This window comes from Gigantopelta aegis, chromosome 1 (genome assembly GCF_016097555.1).
Source record: "Gigantopelta aegis isolate Gae_Host chromosome 1, Gae_host_genome, whole genome shotgun sequence".
NCBI classification, from domain to species: Eukaryota; Metazoa; Mollusca; class Gastropoda; order Neomphalida; family Peltospiridae; genus Gigantopelta; species Gigantopelta aegis.
This window is the reverse complement of record NC_054699.1, coordinates 36,782,929-36,801,652: the sequence shown is the minus strand read 5'-3', so window position 1 is coordinate 36,801,652 and position 18,724 is coordinate 36,782,929. Positions and strand designations below refer to the sequence as shown.

At 41.4% G+C, this 18,724-nt stretch overlaps 1 protein-coding gene and 1 non-coding gene across 2 annotated transcripts; both read left to right on the top strand.

Annotated features, from left to right (window-relative positions):
* Positions 1-4,054: 4,054 nt before the first annotated feature.
* Trnal-cag lies at positions 4,055-4,138 on the top strand. The gene has a single exon. It is a non-coding gene; the product is annotated as a tRNA-Leu (tRNA).
* Positions 4,139-11,520: 7,382 nt separating this feature from the next.
* On the top strand, positions 11,521-13,978 carry LOC121367943 (interleukin-1 receptor-associated kinase 4-like). Its single transcript, XM_041492414.1, has one exon. It carries the CDS (start codon positions 11,730-11,732, stop codon positions 13,248-13,250), a length of 1,521 nt encoding a protein of 506 aa, XP_041348348.1. The 5' UTR covers positions 11,521-11,729; the 3' UTR covers positions 13,251-13,978.
* Positions 13,979-18,724: the final 4,746 nt, after the last annotated feature.

Below are 18,724 nucleotides of genomic sequence, written 5' to 3'. Positions count from 1 at the left end.
CCTCCTTGTCAATATGAGGAAACATTCCCCAAATACAACACATGGTGTGTGCGCAAAAAATGGACTTTCTCAGATGTTCTAAGTGATGTATTTGAACATTTGAAGATAAACATATTGAAACCTCACTTACATGTGACATTTCTTCTGTGGTTTAGCATATTATGTTAGTAACGTGGACATACCAGATGTCATCAAGGAATATTACTAATCTCCATAGCTTGGTCTTTACACGAGACCAGGGCGTTGTCATGACATTAGTGTGTCAGACTCTATTAGAGTCTCGAGTCTAGACTCTAAACGTTTTATAAGCAGCAGGCCAGGCCATCCCTACCTCCCTGGTGCTAACAATTAAACATAAATAGAGGACACTCTCCGAGTGGCTTGTGATATCATAATTTATCAGCACGAGTTGATAAAAGTATGAAATGCTGATAAATTATGATATCACAAGACACAAGGGGGGTATTCTTTTTATCATCCATTATCATTCTTTTCATTTGCGACAGTTGTAAACAATGTCAGAATGTGGGTTGAATGTCAACGATAGACTCGTTAACTGGCCTCCGATTACAGTTATCTGCCCATTTGGTTGTCGAAAATCCGGAAATATAACCGCGCAAGTAGTCTGCTGTTTGACTGTGATTATTTCATGGCAGACAGCTACGAAGTGGCAACTATTTGACTGGAGTGACAGGGGAGAGCATGTAGTTTGCAAACATGTGTAACTTGTTGACATTGAAGACTTGTTTGTGGTAATTCCGGCCCATGCAAAAGTAGTGCTTTTTGTGTAAAATGGGTGTACTCCGGCCTGGTTTAGAAGGTGTGTTTGTTTAAACCAATATGCTGGGAGAAAGAGCTGGACAACAGGGGTTGTCCTTTTCAGGGTATGTGTCCCCCAGGCAGGCAAGGGTACATACAAAAATCCACGGGCCTGCTGATATTAATAAAAATGATATAGCCACTAAGGCTATATAGAAACATATAGCGAAATTAATTGTAGTCTGAGGCCAGAACATGTTCTAAACTTCGACTCGTACGAGTGACTCGGGCCCATTCAATCGTATGACATGCCACACGTTACGATTTGCTTGTTGACGTAATCCGAGTGACTGGTGTCGTGTAGCAGAGCCTGCCTACGTTAACGGAGTATAGTGTTTCGTATTACAAAAAGAAAAATGTTTTATTTAACGACGCACTCAACACATTTTATTTACGGTTATATGGGAAGCGCAAATAAAAGATCCCTTGCTGCTAATCGGAAAGAGTTGCCCATGTAGTGGCGAGAGCGGGTTTCCTCTCAAAATCTGTGTGGTCCTTAACCATATGTATGACGCCATATAACCGTAAATAAAATGTGTTGAGTGCGTCGTTAAATAAAACATTTCTTTCTTTCCATTACGAGCACATCTATCGTTGATAACACCTAGGCCTATCGCATCCTACAAACAATGTTTTCGTAAATAACACCAGTTTGGTTTGACGTGAAAAAGAAAAGTGATTAGGAAAAAAATAAAAATAAAAATAAAAATATTGTGTGCAAAAATAAATAACTTGTAGTAAATTCCATAGTATGAAAAAGGCGATCCCTGTGGGAAGGACTATAGAATATAGTTCTGATACCTTTAAAGCATAAAATATGGACTGGTTGTTAATTAATGTACCACCATGCATGATGTATTTGATTCTCCATTGTTTTGCATTTATGTAAAATATGATCGGCGTCGTGGTTAGGCCATCGGTCTACAGGCTGGTAGGTACTGGGTTCGGATCCCAGTCGAGGTATGATATTTTTAATCCAGATACCGACTCCAAACCCTGAGTGAGTGCTCCGCAAGGCTCAATGGGTAGGTGTAAACCACTTGCACCGATCAGTGATCCATAACTGGTTCAACAAAGGCCATGGAAGCGCAAATAAAAGATCCCTTGCTGCTAATCTGAAAGAGTAGCTCATGTAGTGGCGACAGCGGGTTTCCTCTCAAAATCTGTGTGGTCATTAACCATATGTCTGACACCATATAACCGTAAATAAAATGTGTTGAGTGCGTCGTTAAATAAATCATTTTTTTCTTTCTTTATGTAAAATATGATTTATTTCCTTGCTATCCATACAGTCACTCCTGGGCTGAGTAGAAAAACGTCCGCTGACTGGTTTTTGTGCTTCACGGCAATCCAAATGGCCAAGTCGGGAACCAATCAAATATACTCTGTCAAGAAAGAAACGCATAGGTGATAGGGAAAGAAGAAAAGTGTTTTATTTTACAAAGTATCGTTTTTTGTACAATGTTGCTGAACGACTATGTTTGTTAATGTTCCTGGAATGGAACAGCATGCCCAAATGCACCCTAAAACAAATTTAACGCACGTTGTGGCACGCTGTGCGACAATTGCAGGAAATCGGCGTGAAATGGTCGGATTTTGGCGAATGCACGTGAAACTCGGGGAGGGAAAAAATTGGGGAAATGTTGGGAATTTAAAGCTGCAATGCTTGCAATGATGCCTCATTTCCATTTCGACGTAGACGAGTTACAAGATGCCAAGACTAAACTTGCCGAATCGAAACATTGCAATAGGCCGCCTCCAGTTAGGTGAATCGCAGTCAGCAGTCGCACGTCACATGAACGTCCATCAGAGTACCATTTCACGTCTCTGGGACAGGTACCAGCAGTTTCAATCAGCTGAAGACCGGCCCAGAAGTGGAAGACCTCGCATAACAACTGCAGCACAAGAGCGTTACATCCGGGTTCTGCGCTTGCGTCACCGAACTGCCACAGCAACGAACACTGCTGGACGCATACCTGGTTTGAGAAGGGTATCTGCACAAACCATTCGGAACCGACTTCGAGAAGCTGGTTTACGGGCTAGGAGACCGTATGTTGGCCCCGTCCTGCGACGTCAACATCGACATTTACGTGTTCGCTGGTGCACGAATGTACAGGGGTGGAACTTGGCAAAACTGGCGGCGAGTATGGTTCAGCGACATGTCACGTTTCCTTCTACAGCGAAGTGATGGATGACAACGTGTTTACAGACGCCGCAATGAACGTTTTGCTAACAACTGCGTCGCCCAAGTTGACAGATTCGGTGGAGGGAGTGTCATGATGTGGGGAGCCATCTCATACACTGGCAGAAGTGAACTTGTGTTCGTACAAGACAACCTGACAGCTGTACGCTACCGGGATGAAATTCTTCGCCGTCACATGCTTCCCATTTTGGATCGACAGAGAGAACTCTTTCAGCAGGACAATGCCAGGCCGCATACGGCACGTGTAACAATGGATTTCCTACATGAGAACATGAGAACATTAATGTGCTGCCATGGCCATCAAGTTCGCCAGATCTCAACCCCAATGAACATCTATGGGACGAACTGGACAGACGTGTACGCCAGCGTGACCCGGAGCCTCAGACGCTTCCACAGCTGTCACATGCACTGCAGGAAGAATGGGCTATGATTCCACGTGCCCGGATTCAGAGACTCGTTCAGTCTATGCCAAGGAGATGTCGGGCAGTGATTGCTGCTGGTGGTGGCCGCACAAGGTACTGATTTCAGCGCCATGGTGCGACGCTGTTTGGTGACAAAAACGCCTCCACTACCGTCAGTCCATAGCAAGAACATTGTCACATACTCATGTCCAATTTGACTGTGATACAATCATAAATAACGAAATTATGCCACTTTATATTAAAGAGATAATTCATGAATATTTTGCCTATGCGTTTCTTTTTTGATAGAGTATAGTTAGCGACGAATTAATTTTGCTGGCTGAACTTGGGACTGGTGAATTCAACAAACGGTCGAGACCAGTCTATTTTACCGACGGGAACTAAATTATTGAGTCATTCGGAACATCTCGGCTGAGTACAGATTGCACTCAGCAGATATTAATTATAAGCATCCAAATATTTTATGCACAGCAGTGACTTAGATGTATTGTAATAGGCCATATATCTGAAGTTTGATTCGTGCCGAGGCCTACCAAACAACTGACATACATGCTCAAAACAAAAGCTCAAATGGTATACATATATGTTATTCACAATCGATAGTTCTAATGTCAGGATGGCCGAGCGGTCTAAGGCGCTGCGTTCAGGTCGCAGTCTGGTTCTCCAGGCGTGGGTTCGAATCCCACTTCTGACAACTATTTTTATTTTATTTAACACAGAGTTTACAGAAACATGATAGATAACTAAACCATTAATCCACCATGTTTTTGCTTATACAGAATTCATAAAAATTACAGAAGGTAAAGTTTGTTTCTTTTAACGACACCACTAGAGCACACTGATTTACTAATCATCGGCTATTGGATGCGATACATTTGGTAATATTAATTATTGACACGCATTCTTCAGAGGAAAAACCGCTATTTTTTTCCATTAGGGCCGTTCAAATGTTACGTAACGCTATTTTGGTCAAAATTAGATATCCTCCCACCCCCGTGTAACGCCCAATAACGCTAGGCTATACACACCCAAAATATTACGTAACGCTTGAAGACACCCCCCCCCCCCCCCCCCCCACACACACACACTTCCATTCACAAACAAGTCATGCAATGGGTGTAATATAATTTTAACTGTTTTGCCATTTGGGAAAGCGAAGATACGCTTTGAACTCGGTTTATAATCCTTATAATTATATTGTAAGTATACGCCTAGCTATAACTATCCACGTTAAACACTGTGGCCGTGACAGATCGTTTTTGAAAAACAAAACAAAATCTGGGACGTAGCCAGAGAGGAGAAAACGCCGAGGAAAACCCAGACCTGTAAATTAAAAATAAATATCAGTGTCATGGGAAAAATAAAATAAATCTGGGGAAATTCAATGTACACCATTGAAAATAAAATATTTTAGTAATACAGTTTTTCTAAAGTGTGTTACGTAACGCTGTTAAATACACCCATCTACCCCCTGTAACGCTACAAATCCGAGCGTTACGTAATATTTGAATGGCCCCTTAGCAGCAATTAGCGGTGTAACAATACATCAAATTATCGATATGTTGCGATAGTCAGTGCCTCGATAGCAATGGATCGATTGTTAATTCAGCTATTGATAACTATTGCAATTGTTTGCTCAACTATCGATAGTTTCGATAGTATGCATAGTGAAATATGGTCTACGATAAACGCATAATTTTACTACCTAGTGACATTATTACAAATAACTTAAGTACAAACACAGACACACATACAAACACAAACATACGTACATACGCACACAGACAAACATATACCTACCTACCTACCTACCTACCTACCTACATAATACTTTTTTCTTCTTACTTTTTTATTTTTTTAACGACACCACTGGAGCACATTGATTAATTAATCATCAGCTAGTGGATGTCAAACATTTGGCAACTCCGACACACAGTCATCAGAGGAAACACGCCACATTTTCCCAACGCAGCAAGGGACCCACATCCCTCCCACCCCCATATTCACCACCATCCCACAGACTTTGATATACCATTCGTGGTGCACTGGCTGGAACGAGAAATAGTCTAATCGGCACACCAACGGGGATCGATCCCAAACCGACCGCGCATCAAGCGAGCGCTTTACCATTGGGCTACGTCCCGCCCCTACATGCATGCATGCATACATACATACAGACAGACAGACATACATACATACATACATACACACATACATACATACATACATACATACATACATACATACATACATACACACACACACACATACATACATACATACATACATACACACATACATACATACATACACACATACACACATCCAGACATGCACACATGCACGCATGTACGCATACATACATACATACATACATACATACATACATACAGTGCCAGGTCTGTCCACATCTGCATGTAAGTCAAACGTTGCCAAGCCATGGGGCCTTAGAACCGCGTGGTTGTTGGACCGGTACGAATATGGTCGACTAACGATCGTTCTATATTTGTGGAACGTAGTTGGTCTGATTGGTAGCGTTCCGGCCCAACAATTGCGGGCGATTGGGTGCCACAGGTTCGGGTCTCGGTAACGGCATGAGGAAATTTGTGAAGGCAATAAAGGATTTTAATATCCCCTGTGCCAGTGCGTCATTGAATATATGTATGTTTAAGTCAAAACCCGACATACATACAATAGAGATATTCAAAATATAAAAATACATACATACATACATGCATGCTAGGTCTGCCCACTGTTTCATTGTACGTAAGCGGGATCGACCGTGTAGCTTGTAGGCCCCATGCATATGGCTGAGTTAAAAAGCATAATTTGTATGCATGCCTCAATAGCTCAGAAGGTATCGTGGCAAGTGTACAATTTGCGGTTGATTCGGTGCCATGGAGTCCCAGCAACGGCATGGGACAATTTGTGAGGCCAGAAAGGATTTAATTATCCCCTGCGCCAGTGCGTTAATATCTACGTATGTAACAGTCATCCACGACATACATACAATATATAGATATTCATACATCAATACATACATACATACATATTGGAAGACTGAGGTAAATAGTTTTGCAAAATATCTATTCATATTACTGTTATCAAGCGATTTAAGAATTAACAATACAGCGCACATAGGCGTACGGACTCCTATTTTAGTAGGACAGGGTGGGTTTTGCCCGAAATAAACGAAACTGCCCGAATCTGAACAACCACATTTCTTTATATTAGCATTACTACCACACGGCTATATAGGGTTGCAATTTTTTTTTAACATAGATTATAACTAATTGGTAGAATGATGGCACATAGCATGCATTACCTTTGATATACCACTGTGTGTGTGTTTGTGTGTGTGCGTGTGTGTGTGTGTGTGTGTGTATGTATGGTGTGTATGTGTATATGTGTGTCTCTCTCTGTGTGTGTGTGTGTGTGTGTGTGTATGTGTGGTGTGTGTGTGTATGTGTGTGTGTCTATGTGTGGTGTGTGTGTATGTCTCTCTATGTGGTGTGTGTCTGTGTGCGTGTGTGTATATGTATATATGTGTGTGCGGTGTGTGAGTGTGTGTGTCTGTGTGTGGTATGTGTGTATGTCTCTCTCTGTGTGGTGTGGTGTGTGTGTGTGTATCTGTGTGCGTGTATGTGTATATGTGTGTCACTCTCTGTGTGTGTGTGTGTGTGTGTGTGTGTGTGTCTGTGTGGTGTGTGTGTGTATGTGTGTGTGTCTGTGTGTGGTGTGTGTGTATGTCTCTCTATGTGGTGTGTGTCTGTGTGCGTGTGTGTATATGTATATATGTGTGTGCGGTGTGTGTGTGTGTGTGTGTGTGTGTGTGTGTGTGTGTGTGTGTGTGGTATGTGTGTATGTCTCTCTCTGTGTGGTGTGGTGTGTGTGTGTGTATCTGTGTGCGTGTGTGTGTGTATGTATGGGTGTGTGGTGTGTATGGTGTATGTGGTGTATGTGTGTGTCTGTTTCTCAGTGTGGTGTGTGTGTGGTGTATATGTTGTGTGTGTGTGGTGTGTGTGTGTGTGTCTCTGTGTGGTGTGTGTGTGTGTGTGTGTTTGTCTGTGTGCATATGTATGTGTGGTGCGTATGTGTGTGTGGTGTGTGTGTGTGTGTATGTGTGTGTGTGTCACTGTGTGTGTGGTGTGTGTGTTTGTCTGTGTGCGTGTGTGTGTATGTATGTGTGTGTGTGGTGTGTGTGTATGTGTGTGGTGTATGTGGTGTGTGTGTCTCTTTCTGTTTCTGTGTATGTGTGTGGTGGTGTGTGTGTCTGTGTGTATGTGTGTGTGTCTGTGTGTGTGTGGTGTATGTGTCTGTGTTTGTGTGTGTGCGTGTGTGTATATATATGTGTGTTGTGTGTATGTGGTGTATGTGTGTGGCTGTGTTTGTGTGTATATATCTATGTGTGTGTGTGTGTGTGTGTGTGTGTGTGTGGTGTGTATGTGTGATGTCTATGTGTGTGTATGTGTGTGATGTGTGTGTATATGTGTGGTGTGTGTGGTATGTGTGTATGTGTATGTGTGTGTGGTGTGTGTGTGTATGTGTGTGTGGTGTGTGTGTATGTGTATGTGTGTGTGTGGTGTGTGTATGTGTGTGGTGTATGTGTGTGTGTGTGTGGTGTGTGTGTGTATGTGTGTGTGTGTGTGGTGTGTGTGTGTATGTGTGGGGTGGGTGTGTGTGTGGGGGGGGGGGGGGATCCAGTCGGAGAATGGGTCCAATGCTCAGGTGATTCGATCATACGATGCAAGCACCTCAGACAAATCTCGCCCTAAAATTACCTGCTATTTTGTACAATGCAAAGAAACGAAGAATTTGCTTTGCTTAACGACATCACTAGAGCACATATATTAATTAATCATCTGCTATTGGATGTCAAATATTTGTCTTTAGTGGATACCGCTACGGTTGTCTGTTAGTAGCAAGGGACATTTAAACTGATTTGAAAGACAATTTATAGCCTCTATTTAGGTGTATATACAGTATTCTACGAGGGGTACGACGTCGTAAGAACCTACAGTACAGTATTCAACGAGGGGTACGACGTCGTAACAAGCTACAGTACAGTATTCAACGAGGGGTACGACTTCGTAACAACCTACAGCACAGTATTCAACGAGGGTGCGACGTCGTAACAACCTACGGTACAGTATTCAACGAGGGGTACAACGTTGTAACAACCTACAGTACAGTATTCAACAAGGGGTACAACGTTATAACAACCTACAGTACAGTATTCACACACCAAGCCCACAAAGGTATTATTTATAGCCTCTATTTAGGTGTATATACAGTGTTCTACGAGGGGTACGACGTCGCAACAACCTACGGTACAGTATTCAACGAGGGGTACGACGTTGTAACAACCCACAGTACAGAATTCAACGAGGGGTACGGCGTCTTAACAACCTACAGTACAGTATTCAACGAGGGGTACGACGTTGTAACAACCTACAGTACAGTATTCAACGAGGGTACGACGTCTTAACAACCTACAGTACAGTATTCAACGAGGGGTACGACGTCGTAACAATCCACAGTACAGTATTCAACGAGGGGTACAACGTCGTAACAACCTACAGTACAGTATTCAACGAGGGGTACGTCGTTGTAACAATCCACAGTACAGTATTCAACGAGGGGTACGACGTTGTAACAACCTACAGTACAGTATTCAACGAGGGGTACGACGTCGTAACAACCTACAGTACAGTATTCAACGAGGGGTACGACGTCGTAACAACCTACAGTACAGTATTCAACGAGGGGTACGACGTTGTAACAATCCACAGTACAGTATTCAACGAGGGGTACAACGTTGTAACAATCTACAGTACAGTATTCAACGAGGGGTACAACGTTGTAACAATCTACAGTGCAGTATTCAACGAGGGGTACGTCGTAACAACCTACAGTACAGTATTCAACGAGGGGTACGACGTTGTAACAACCCACAGTACAGTATTCAACGAGGGGTACGACGTTGTAACAACCCACAGTACAGTATTCAACGAGGGGTACGACGTTGTAACAATCCACAGTACAGTATTCAACGAGGGGTACAACGTTGTAACAATCCACAGTACAGTATTCAAAGAGGGGTGCAACGTTGTAACAATCCACAGTACAGTATTCAACGAGGGGTACGTCGTCGTAACAACTCACAGTACAGTATTCAACGAGGGGTACGACGTCGTAACAATCCACAGTACAGTATTCAACGAGGGGTAAAACGTTGTAACAACCTACAGTACAGTATTCAACGAGGGGTACGTCGTAACAACCTACAATACAGTATTCAATGAGGGGTACGACGTTGTAACAACCCACAGTACAGTATTCAACGAGGGGTACGACGTTGTAACAACCTACAGTACAGTATTCAACGAGGGGTACGACGTTGTAACAACCCACGGTACTGTATTCAACGAGGGGTACGACGCTGTAACAACCCACGGTACAGTATTCAACGAGGGTACGACGTTGTAACAACCTACGGTACAGTATTCAACGAGGGGTACGACGTTGTAACAACCTACGGTACAGGATTCAACGAGGGGTACGACGTCGTAACAGCCCACGGTACAGTATTCAACGAGGGGTACGTCGTAACAACCTACGGTACAGTATTCAACGAGGGGTACGACATCGTAACAACCTACGGTACAGTATTCAACGAGGGGTACGACGTCGTAACAACCTACGGTACAGTATTCAACGAGGAGTACGACGTCGTAACAACCTACAGTACAGTATTCAACAAGGGGTAAGACGTTGTAACAATCCACAGTACAGTATTCAACGAGGGGTACGACGTTGTAACAGCCTACGGTACAGTATTCAACGAGGGGTACGACGTTGTAACAACCTACGGCACAGTATTCAACGAGGGGTACGACGTCGTAACAACCCACGGCACAGTATTCAACGAGGGGTACGAAGTCGTAACAACCTACGGTACAGTATTCAACGAGGGGTACGACGTCGTAACAACCTACGGTACAGTATTTACACACCAAGCCCACAAAGGTATTACAGGTCTCCTATTAAAAGTGAATAAATTGTATTCATCTGCTAAGCAGTGGATTTGTCGGTGTATATCGAAATTCATTTTGTTGATGCATATAGAAACTCGGGCGAGGGAGGTGGGGGGGGGGGGGGGGGGAGCAACCCTGACACCCTCCGCATGGGTCTGTGCCTGAATTTCCCATCACAATCTAGCATTTCAAAACGATTTATTAACACAAAAATATTGGAGAAAGCCTTTCAGTGGTGAATTTCTTTCTGTTCTGTTCTTTTCTTGTGTCGGTGGGCCCATTGGGCTATTTCTCACTCTAGACAGTGCACTACGACTGGCATATCAAAGTCCGTGATATGTGATATCTTGTATGTGGAATGGTGTATATGAAATATCCTTTGCAACTAATGGAAAAATGTAGCGGGTTTCCTCTAAACCTATATGTAAAAACATTTACCAAAAGGTTTTTTTTTATCCAATAGCCGATGATTAAAAATCAAAGTGTTCTAGTGGTATCGTTAAACAAAACAAACATTAACTTTTGTAGAGTATATACCACTTTTTAATATAATTAAACTTATTATTTATTTATGTATTTAAAAATAAATAAAAACAAAACTTCCATCTGCAATTTTTTTTGGAAGGGGTGGGTAGAAAACCCCACATACAACACACGCACACGCACACGCACGCACACACACACACATACATACACACACACGAACATTCAAATGTTTATTTTTAATGTGTCCTAATATTACAAAACTGTATGTAAGTAGTGTATATTAACTGATCAACGCAGTACACAAGTTATAAAAATTCCCACACCCCATTTCGTTGGAACGACATCAGGTATATGCGCTTTTTATATGTTAACATTATTGGTAATGGGAATTGATTTAGAGTGGAAGAACCTTGGGGATTGGGAATATCCTACAAATTGATTAGTTGACCTACTTTCAGTACTTCCTGGTTTCTGATATTTTCTATTGGTGTATTACTGTAATGACGTTTACCGATTTATTTTTAGACCGGGAATTACCATTTCTACGTTCAACCAGAGTGTTTTTGCTAAACGTTTGCAAACTATTTTGACTGGTTCTTGAAGTGATCATTCGGTTTAATGTGTAGCGTAATAAAATAAACCAACAAGCGTTAGCGACAAATGGCTGACTGAACTTACAACACTGTCAACAGTCTTCCATTTTGTTTGCACTACTATTGTGTACTAACAAGTAACAATTTGTAGAACTTTGTTAATGTAAGTATGGGTCGCATAACAGTGACAGAAGAAACGTACATAAGACAGTTGCCATTTTCAGCTGTCCAGAAACTTCAAATGATTCTTGATCCAGGGAAATTATGGGAAAAATTTGCGGTAAACATTCCCAAAAAGATCGGCATCGAGTTCGAACCGAAATATTCGTACATCAGCATTGAGCAGTTCTCGAAAATTGGCCGAACATCCGACGGCAGTCCGACAAGAGCCATACTCTCCGACTGGGGAATGCAGAATGTAAAAGTCAAAGACTTGATCAGCGTTCTGAGCGAATCAAAACTGTACGCAGCTGCCGATTACTTGAGTGTAAGTCTCATGGAAGGAAAACCAGTTGAGAGGAAAGCCAGCGACAGCGAGGCGGAGAGAGATGAAGAAAATATTAACCAGGACTGTAAAACAAAACCTGACAAAACTGAGCAGCAGAAAGTAGAAACACAACTTCTCCGATCTGCCACAGCCGCCGCCGCCGATTTTCCAGGTGCAATCGGCAGTGGGAATGATTTATCCTACGCAAGTGGAGGTTGTCCATCGGGAAACCTGAACGCTGGGTTTAAGAACTCGGGTCCCACAGAAAGCGATGAGATAGAAGAAGAAGAACATGCCTTAAAATCCTTACTTTCTGTGAAAGAAATATGTCTGCAGCACATGAATTACAATTTGTTGAAAACAATCACTGGCGACTTCAATGAAAAAGAACTTTTGTTTGGTGGAAATTTGATTGGCCGAGGAGGATTCGGAACGGTGTACCTTGGTCAGTTTCACAACGGGTTTCAGATTGCAGTGAAGTGTTTAAAGGATGATAATGAAGATATGAGGAAACAGTTTGAGACAGAGCTTCAGGTGTTGTCGAAATACCGCCACGAGAACATCGTACACTTGCTGGGAAGCTCAAAAGACGGCCTGCAGCATTGCTTGATTTATCAGTACATGCAGAATGGATCCCTTGAGGATCGATTATGTTGTAAGAACGACACCACACCCCTCTCGTGTTTGCTGAGAATAAAGATAGTCAAGGGCACGGCTCGAGGAATTGCTTATCTCAATGGGCAGGGTCTTGTACACCGAGATATTAAGAGTGCAAATGTCTTATTGGACAAAGACTTTGTTCCCAAAGTGGGTGATTTCGCCACTGCTCGTATGGCACCGTCGGGTAACAGCTCAACGTTTAAGAACACCAGTGTTCTCATTGGAACGTCGGCATACCTCGCGCCAGAAGCCTTTCAGTTTGACGTTTCCGCCAAACTCGACTCTTACAGTTTCGGTGTCGTCCTCCTTGAGCTTATCACAGGGTTACCTCCCTTTGACAATGATCGAGAAGAGAAGGATTTGTGGAGTCACATTGACGAGAATTGTGATGAAATAATGGACATGGTGGACCAGACGGCGGCACCGTGGAACAAACAGAACATTGACACTTTGTACAGAATAGCAAGGAACTGCCTCGAACACAAGAAGAAAAAACGCCCTCTTGTGGAACACATCTTGCCAGAATTGGAGGAATTGTCATGACAATATATTATGTGAACATTCCACTTCATACTATTCCATGTCAAGACATTTAAACCTGCTTTCCATTAATGTGAATCTGCGTGTGCTAATATGTGATTTTTCCAGATACATGTATGATCTGTGTTTTACCGGTGGATTACCAGACAAAATTTGATGTTATTGAAGTATACTTTTAAGCCAATAGTATATATATCCTATGATGTCATCGTGCAGATAAACTTGCATCTGGAAAAATCATGAACTTGCATATTGCGTATATATAAAAGACTCTGTGTTTGTGTATTTATCTATAAATGGCATCGGTGGAAACTGGCCTAAGGACCGCTTTTTAGTAATGTGATTCTGTGTTCATTTCCACATGCGTAATTGTATTTTTCCATATCTGCATTTTTGCAAGCTGATGCCATTTATAGATAAATGTCTGCATGTAAAATTGCGTATATGGAAAAGGTACTGTATAAATGCATTGTATCGATAACTCTGGCACGAAATCGCATTGATGGAAAGTGGACCTTAGGGATAGAAATTAATGAATGTGGACTCACTTGCTCTTTGTGGAGTAGAAATTTCTAGGGACCAGCAGAGTTCAGTGTTAACTCTAAGTAAATTGTTTTAATAATTGAACATTATAGTATATATATTGATAAAATTATCATTTATTCATTAATGCTGTGATATATAAAAGTAGGGACATTTTGTTCAGTATCATGTCGTGATGTTACACAAGTTTCAGATATAACCACACAATTTTAAAACATTAAACAGTAGATGCCAATCAATTTTCAATTGATGAGAAATATCGCTAATCAATAATTTGAAAACAAAATGTACCCTGTAGTTATTTAAAAAAAAAGAAGTTTCCTTTGTTTAACAATACCACTAGAGCACATTGTTTATTTAATCATCGTCTATTGGATGTCAACCATTTGGTAATTCTGACATGTAATCATCAGAGGAAACCCACTACATTGCTCCTAATGCAGCAAGGGGTCTTTTATATGCACTTTCCCACAAAACAGGATAGCACATACCATGGCCTATGATATACCAGTTGTGGTGCACTGGCCATAAGGAGAAATAGCGCAATGGGCACACCAACGAGGATCGATCCCAAACTGACCGCATATCAAGCTGGGCTACATCCTGCCCCTCTTTGGGACAAACACATTTCCGACAGGACAATAAATTTCAAAATGTTGGTTACGGCTGCCTACATGCGAGTTACATTAATTAGTGCAATCTTCACTACTCGACCAGTCATGTAACGGTTCTCCCCACATGCTCAGTTTTCACTGTGTTCTAAGAACACAATTCTTTCCATTCACATGTCAATGTTATTATTTTTTTTTTTAAGTTTGTTTTGTTTAACAACACTAATAGAGCACATTTCCTGGGTAATGCCCCCAAATTGTGTAATTTAAATGGATTCCACTAGCATTTCTACCCACACACCAAGACATTTAAAAACATACACAGACGTTTTTTTGTTTGCTACATGCATGGCTAGGAAGGAAGGAAATGTTTTATTTAATGACGCACTCAACACATTTTATTTACGGTTATATGGTGTCGGACATATGGTTAAGCACCACACAGATATTGAGGGAGGAAACCCGCTGTTGCCACTTCATGGGCTATTCTTTTCAGTTAGCAGCAAGGGATCTTTTATATGCACCATCCCATAGACAGGATAGCACATACCACAGCCTTGATGTACCAGTCGTGGTGTACTGGCTGGAACGAGAAATAGCCCATTGAGCTCACCGATGGGGATTGATCCCAAACCGACCACGCATCAAGCAAGCGCTTTACCACTAGGCTATGTCCCACCCCATTACATGGCTAGCACCGATGTGAAAAATGCCACTGTTCATGTGACTTTCACTTTTACATCACTCAAAGGATGTGGTATGTACTATCCTGTTTGTTGGAAAATATAGCGGGTTTCCTCTAAGACTGTCCGAATCTATAAATGTTTGACATCCAATAGGTTTCCAGGTGTGTATTGTGTGGCACCGTGTACATAAAATAGCAGACACAATCTTTATTTCGATGCCTTAGATTATGAGGAGGCAATTAAAACATTACATTATTATATTGAGTATTGGTACATTGTGTATTTGAAGAAAAAAAATCATGCTAAGTGGAGTTAAAAATTGCTCTCCTTGAACAATTGGTGTGGAATGTGATAACATTTTTAAAGTAAATTTAAATTGTGCTTTGGGGAACTTGAAACTGTTACTTCACACTAAACATTTTTGAGACTTTATAAATAAATATATATATATATATATATATAATAAAGATATATATAGGTATACATGTGTTATTACTTATTATTGTTGTTTTAAAAGACATCGCAGACATTTGTTTGAAGAAATGAATGGTGAAGCCACAGTATTTCTCCTTCAGTGTAATACTACTTATAAGCCTCTAGGAACAGGTGTGGACAAAGAGCTTGGGCCCAGTAACACAAAGTACTCGTAACACTTGCGTCAGACATACGCCAAACATTATGTATGGTGTACGTCTGACTTACTCGTAACACTTGCGTCAGACATTATGTATGGTGTACGTCTGACTTACTCGTAACACTTGCGTCAGACATTATGTATGGTGTACGTCTGACTTACTCGTAACACTTGCGTCAGACATTATGTATGGTGTACGTCTGACTTACTCGTAACACTTGCGTCAGACATTATGTATGGTGTACGTCTGACTTACTCGTAACACTTGCGTCAGACATTATGTATGGTGTACGTCTGACTTACTCGTAACACTTACGTCAGACATTATGTATGGTGTACGTCTGACTTACTCGTAACACTTACGTCAGACATTATGTATGGTGTACGTCTGACTTCAGTGTTACGAGTGCTTTATGTTACCGGACCCTGGACCCCCACTTGAGGATGAAAATGTATGGTTTTTTTGTCTTACAAATCTCTAGATAAAAATCTGGCTTGTGCTCCCCACCCTCATCCTGAAATTCAAGGTACATCTTGACCGGGTCGTTCTCCACACTTACTATCAGTTGAGATATTAAAGGCACAGACCCAAGTTTCAGACCTTGAAAATGAACAGTGTTTAGTTAATCTACAAACATTTGAATACAGTTATAACGTTGTTGAAAACTCTACATGCCCTTTTTAAATGTCACTTCCTTGTTGAATACTGTAGATGTCCTTATTAAATGTTGCACTCCCTCGTTGAATACTGTAGATGTCTTCTTTAAATGTTGCACTCTTTCTGTACGTGCACCCACCTCGTTGAATACTGTATGTGCACCCCCTCATTGAATACTGTATGTGCACCCACTGTTGTTGAATACTGTATGTGCACCCCCTCATTGAATACTGTATGTGCACCCCCTCGTTGAATACTGTATGTGCACCCCCTCGTTGAATATTGTAGATGCTCTTTTTAAATGTGGCACCCCTCCCTAGAAATATACTGCATCTGCCCTGACATATTACAGAGACTGTCGTGAGTTTGCTGCCATTGTAAGATGTATCTGACTAACAGAGCCTTTTTAATGATTAAAATTACATACTAAATACTTACTGTGTTTAGAATATATTAGTTTCTTTGTATACAATGTGTTTCCCAGGGGGCAGGTAAAACATCCCGTTTTAAAGGCATATTGTCACAGACCACTGACCTATTTAAAGGCATATTGTCACAGACCACTGACCTATTTAATGGTCTAACAAATTATTACCTGAACAAAAATAATTTGATTTGTCCCTAAATGTACTTTATGTAATTTTTATTTATTATCCATTTTTCGAGAAATAAGGTCCATAAATCTGTGACAGTATGGCTTTAAGGGGTATTATTCAACATAATTGTAGTTGTTTAAAATGCTCCATCAGTTGGACACGTGTTACAGTTACAACAAACTTGGGATTAAAAGTTTGTTTTATTTAATGACACCACTAGAGCACTTTGATTTTGTTTATCTTATCATCGGCTATTGGACGTCAAACATATGGTCATTCTGACACTGGTTTTTAGAGTAAACCCGCTGTCGCCACATAGGCTACTCTTTTATGACAGGCAGCAAGGGATCTTTTATTTGCGCTTCCCACAGGCAGGATAGCACAAATCATGGCTTTTGTTGAACCAGTTATGGATCACTGTTCGGTGCAAGTGGTTTACACCTAACCACGAGGCCTTGCGGAGCACTCACTCAGGGTTTGGCGTCTGTATCTGGATTAAAAATCTCATGCCTCGACTGGGATCCAAACCCAGTACCTACCAGCCTGTAGACCGATGGCCTAACCATGAGGCCGGTAACTTGGGATTATGTACCGGCCTCGGTGGCGTCGTGGCAGGCCATCGGTCTACAGGCTGGTAGGTACTGGGTTCGGATCCCAGTCGAGGCATGGGATTTTTAATCGAGATACCGACTCCAAACCCTGAGTGAGTGCTCCGCAAGGCTCAATGGGTAGGTGTAAACCACTTGCACCGACCAGTGATCCATAACTGGTTCAACAAAGGCCATGGTTTGTGCTATCCTGCCTGTGGGAAGCGCAAATAAAAGATCCCTTGCTGCCTGTCGTAAAAAGAGTAGCCTATGTGGCGACAGCGGGTTTCCTCTAAAAACAGTATCAGAATGACCATATGTTTGACGTCCAATAGCCGATGATAAGATAAAAAATCAATGTGCTCTAGCGGCGTCGTTAAATAAAACAAACTTTACTTTTTTTGGGATTATGTCTGTTAACTGTGTATATTCTGTAGTAAACACGAGACCCCCAGAAATATTGTAGTAAAAACACAACACTTTTACAAATACCCTGACAAGACGTTTTATTGCTAAATCACCGTAATAAAATGAATAGCAAAACAGATATTAATATATTGCTATCACTTAAATGTAGTATTATTGCTATAAAGTGTTTCTACTAGCAGAAGCTAGTGAGAATGTCAGGAATGTGTGGGTTAGGGGGTCAAAACTCCTATACTACAAATTAAAAAAAATAAAGTTCAATATATTTTCCAGGATAGCATATCTCAACCCCCCATTAAAATCATGCTCACCAGTCAGACCCCCCCCCCCACACATTGCACAATTTTCTGCACATAAAATTTATTTTCTACAAGATGGAGCGAACACAGGGACAATATTATGTTTGAATGCAACTATTGGATCAGAGAGAAAGAACAGACTTTATACCAACTCGAGTACATATATCACCATAGACATACAGGCTTCCAGTTTTGTAGGGTTGGGGGCAGACTGATTTCTGGCCAAATTAAATGAAAATAACCAAATCGGGTTAACAGTTGATCATAATAGCATTACTACTAAACAGTTATATATAGGATCGCAAACAAATCACTAAGCATTTTTACACGTATCACAACTAATATTATCGGATAAAAAATAGAAATACATGGTGAAAAGGTTTCGGGCCCACATATCTCCACTATTTTTGCTTGAATTTGAGGATTTGCTCCAGCAA

Bases quoted from the DNA above. Each gene is read 5' to 3' on its own strand.
- LOC121367943 (XM_041492414.1), top strand. From the start codon at position 11,730: ATGGGTCGCATAACAGTGACAGAAGAAACGTACATAAGACAGTTGCCA.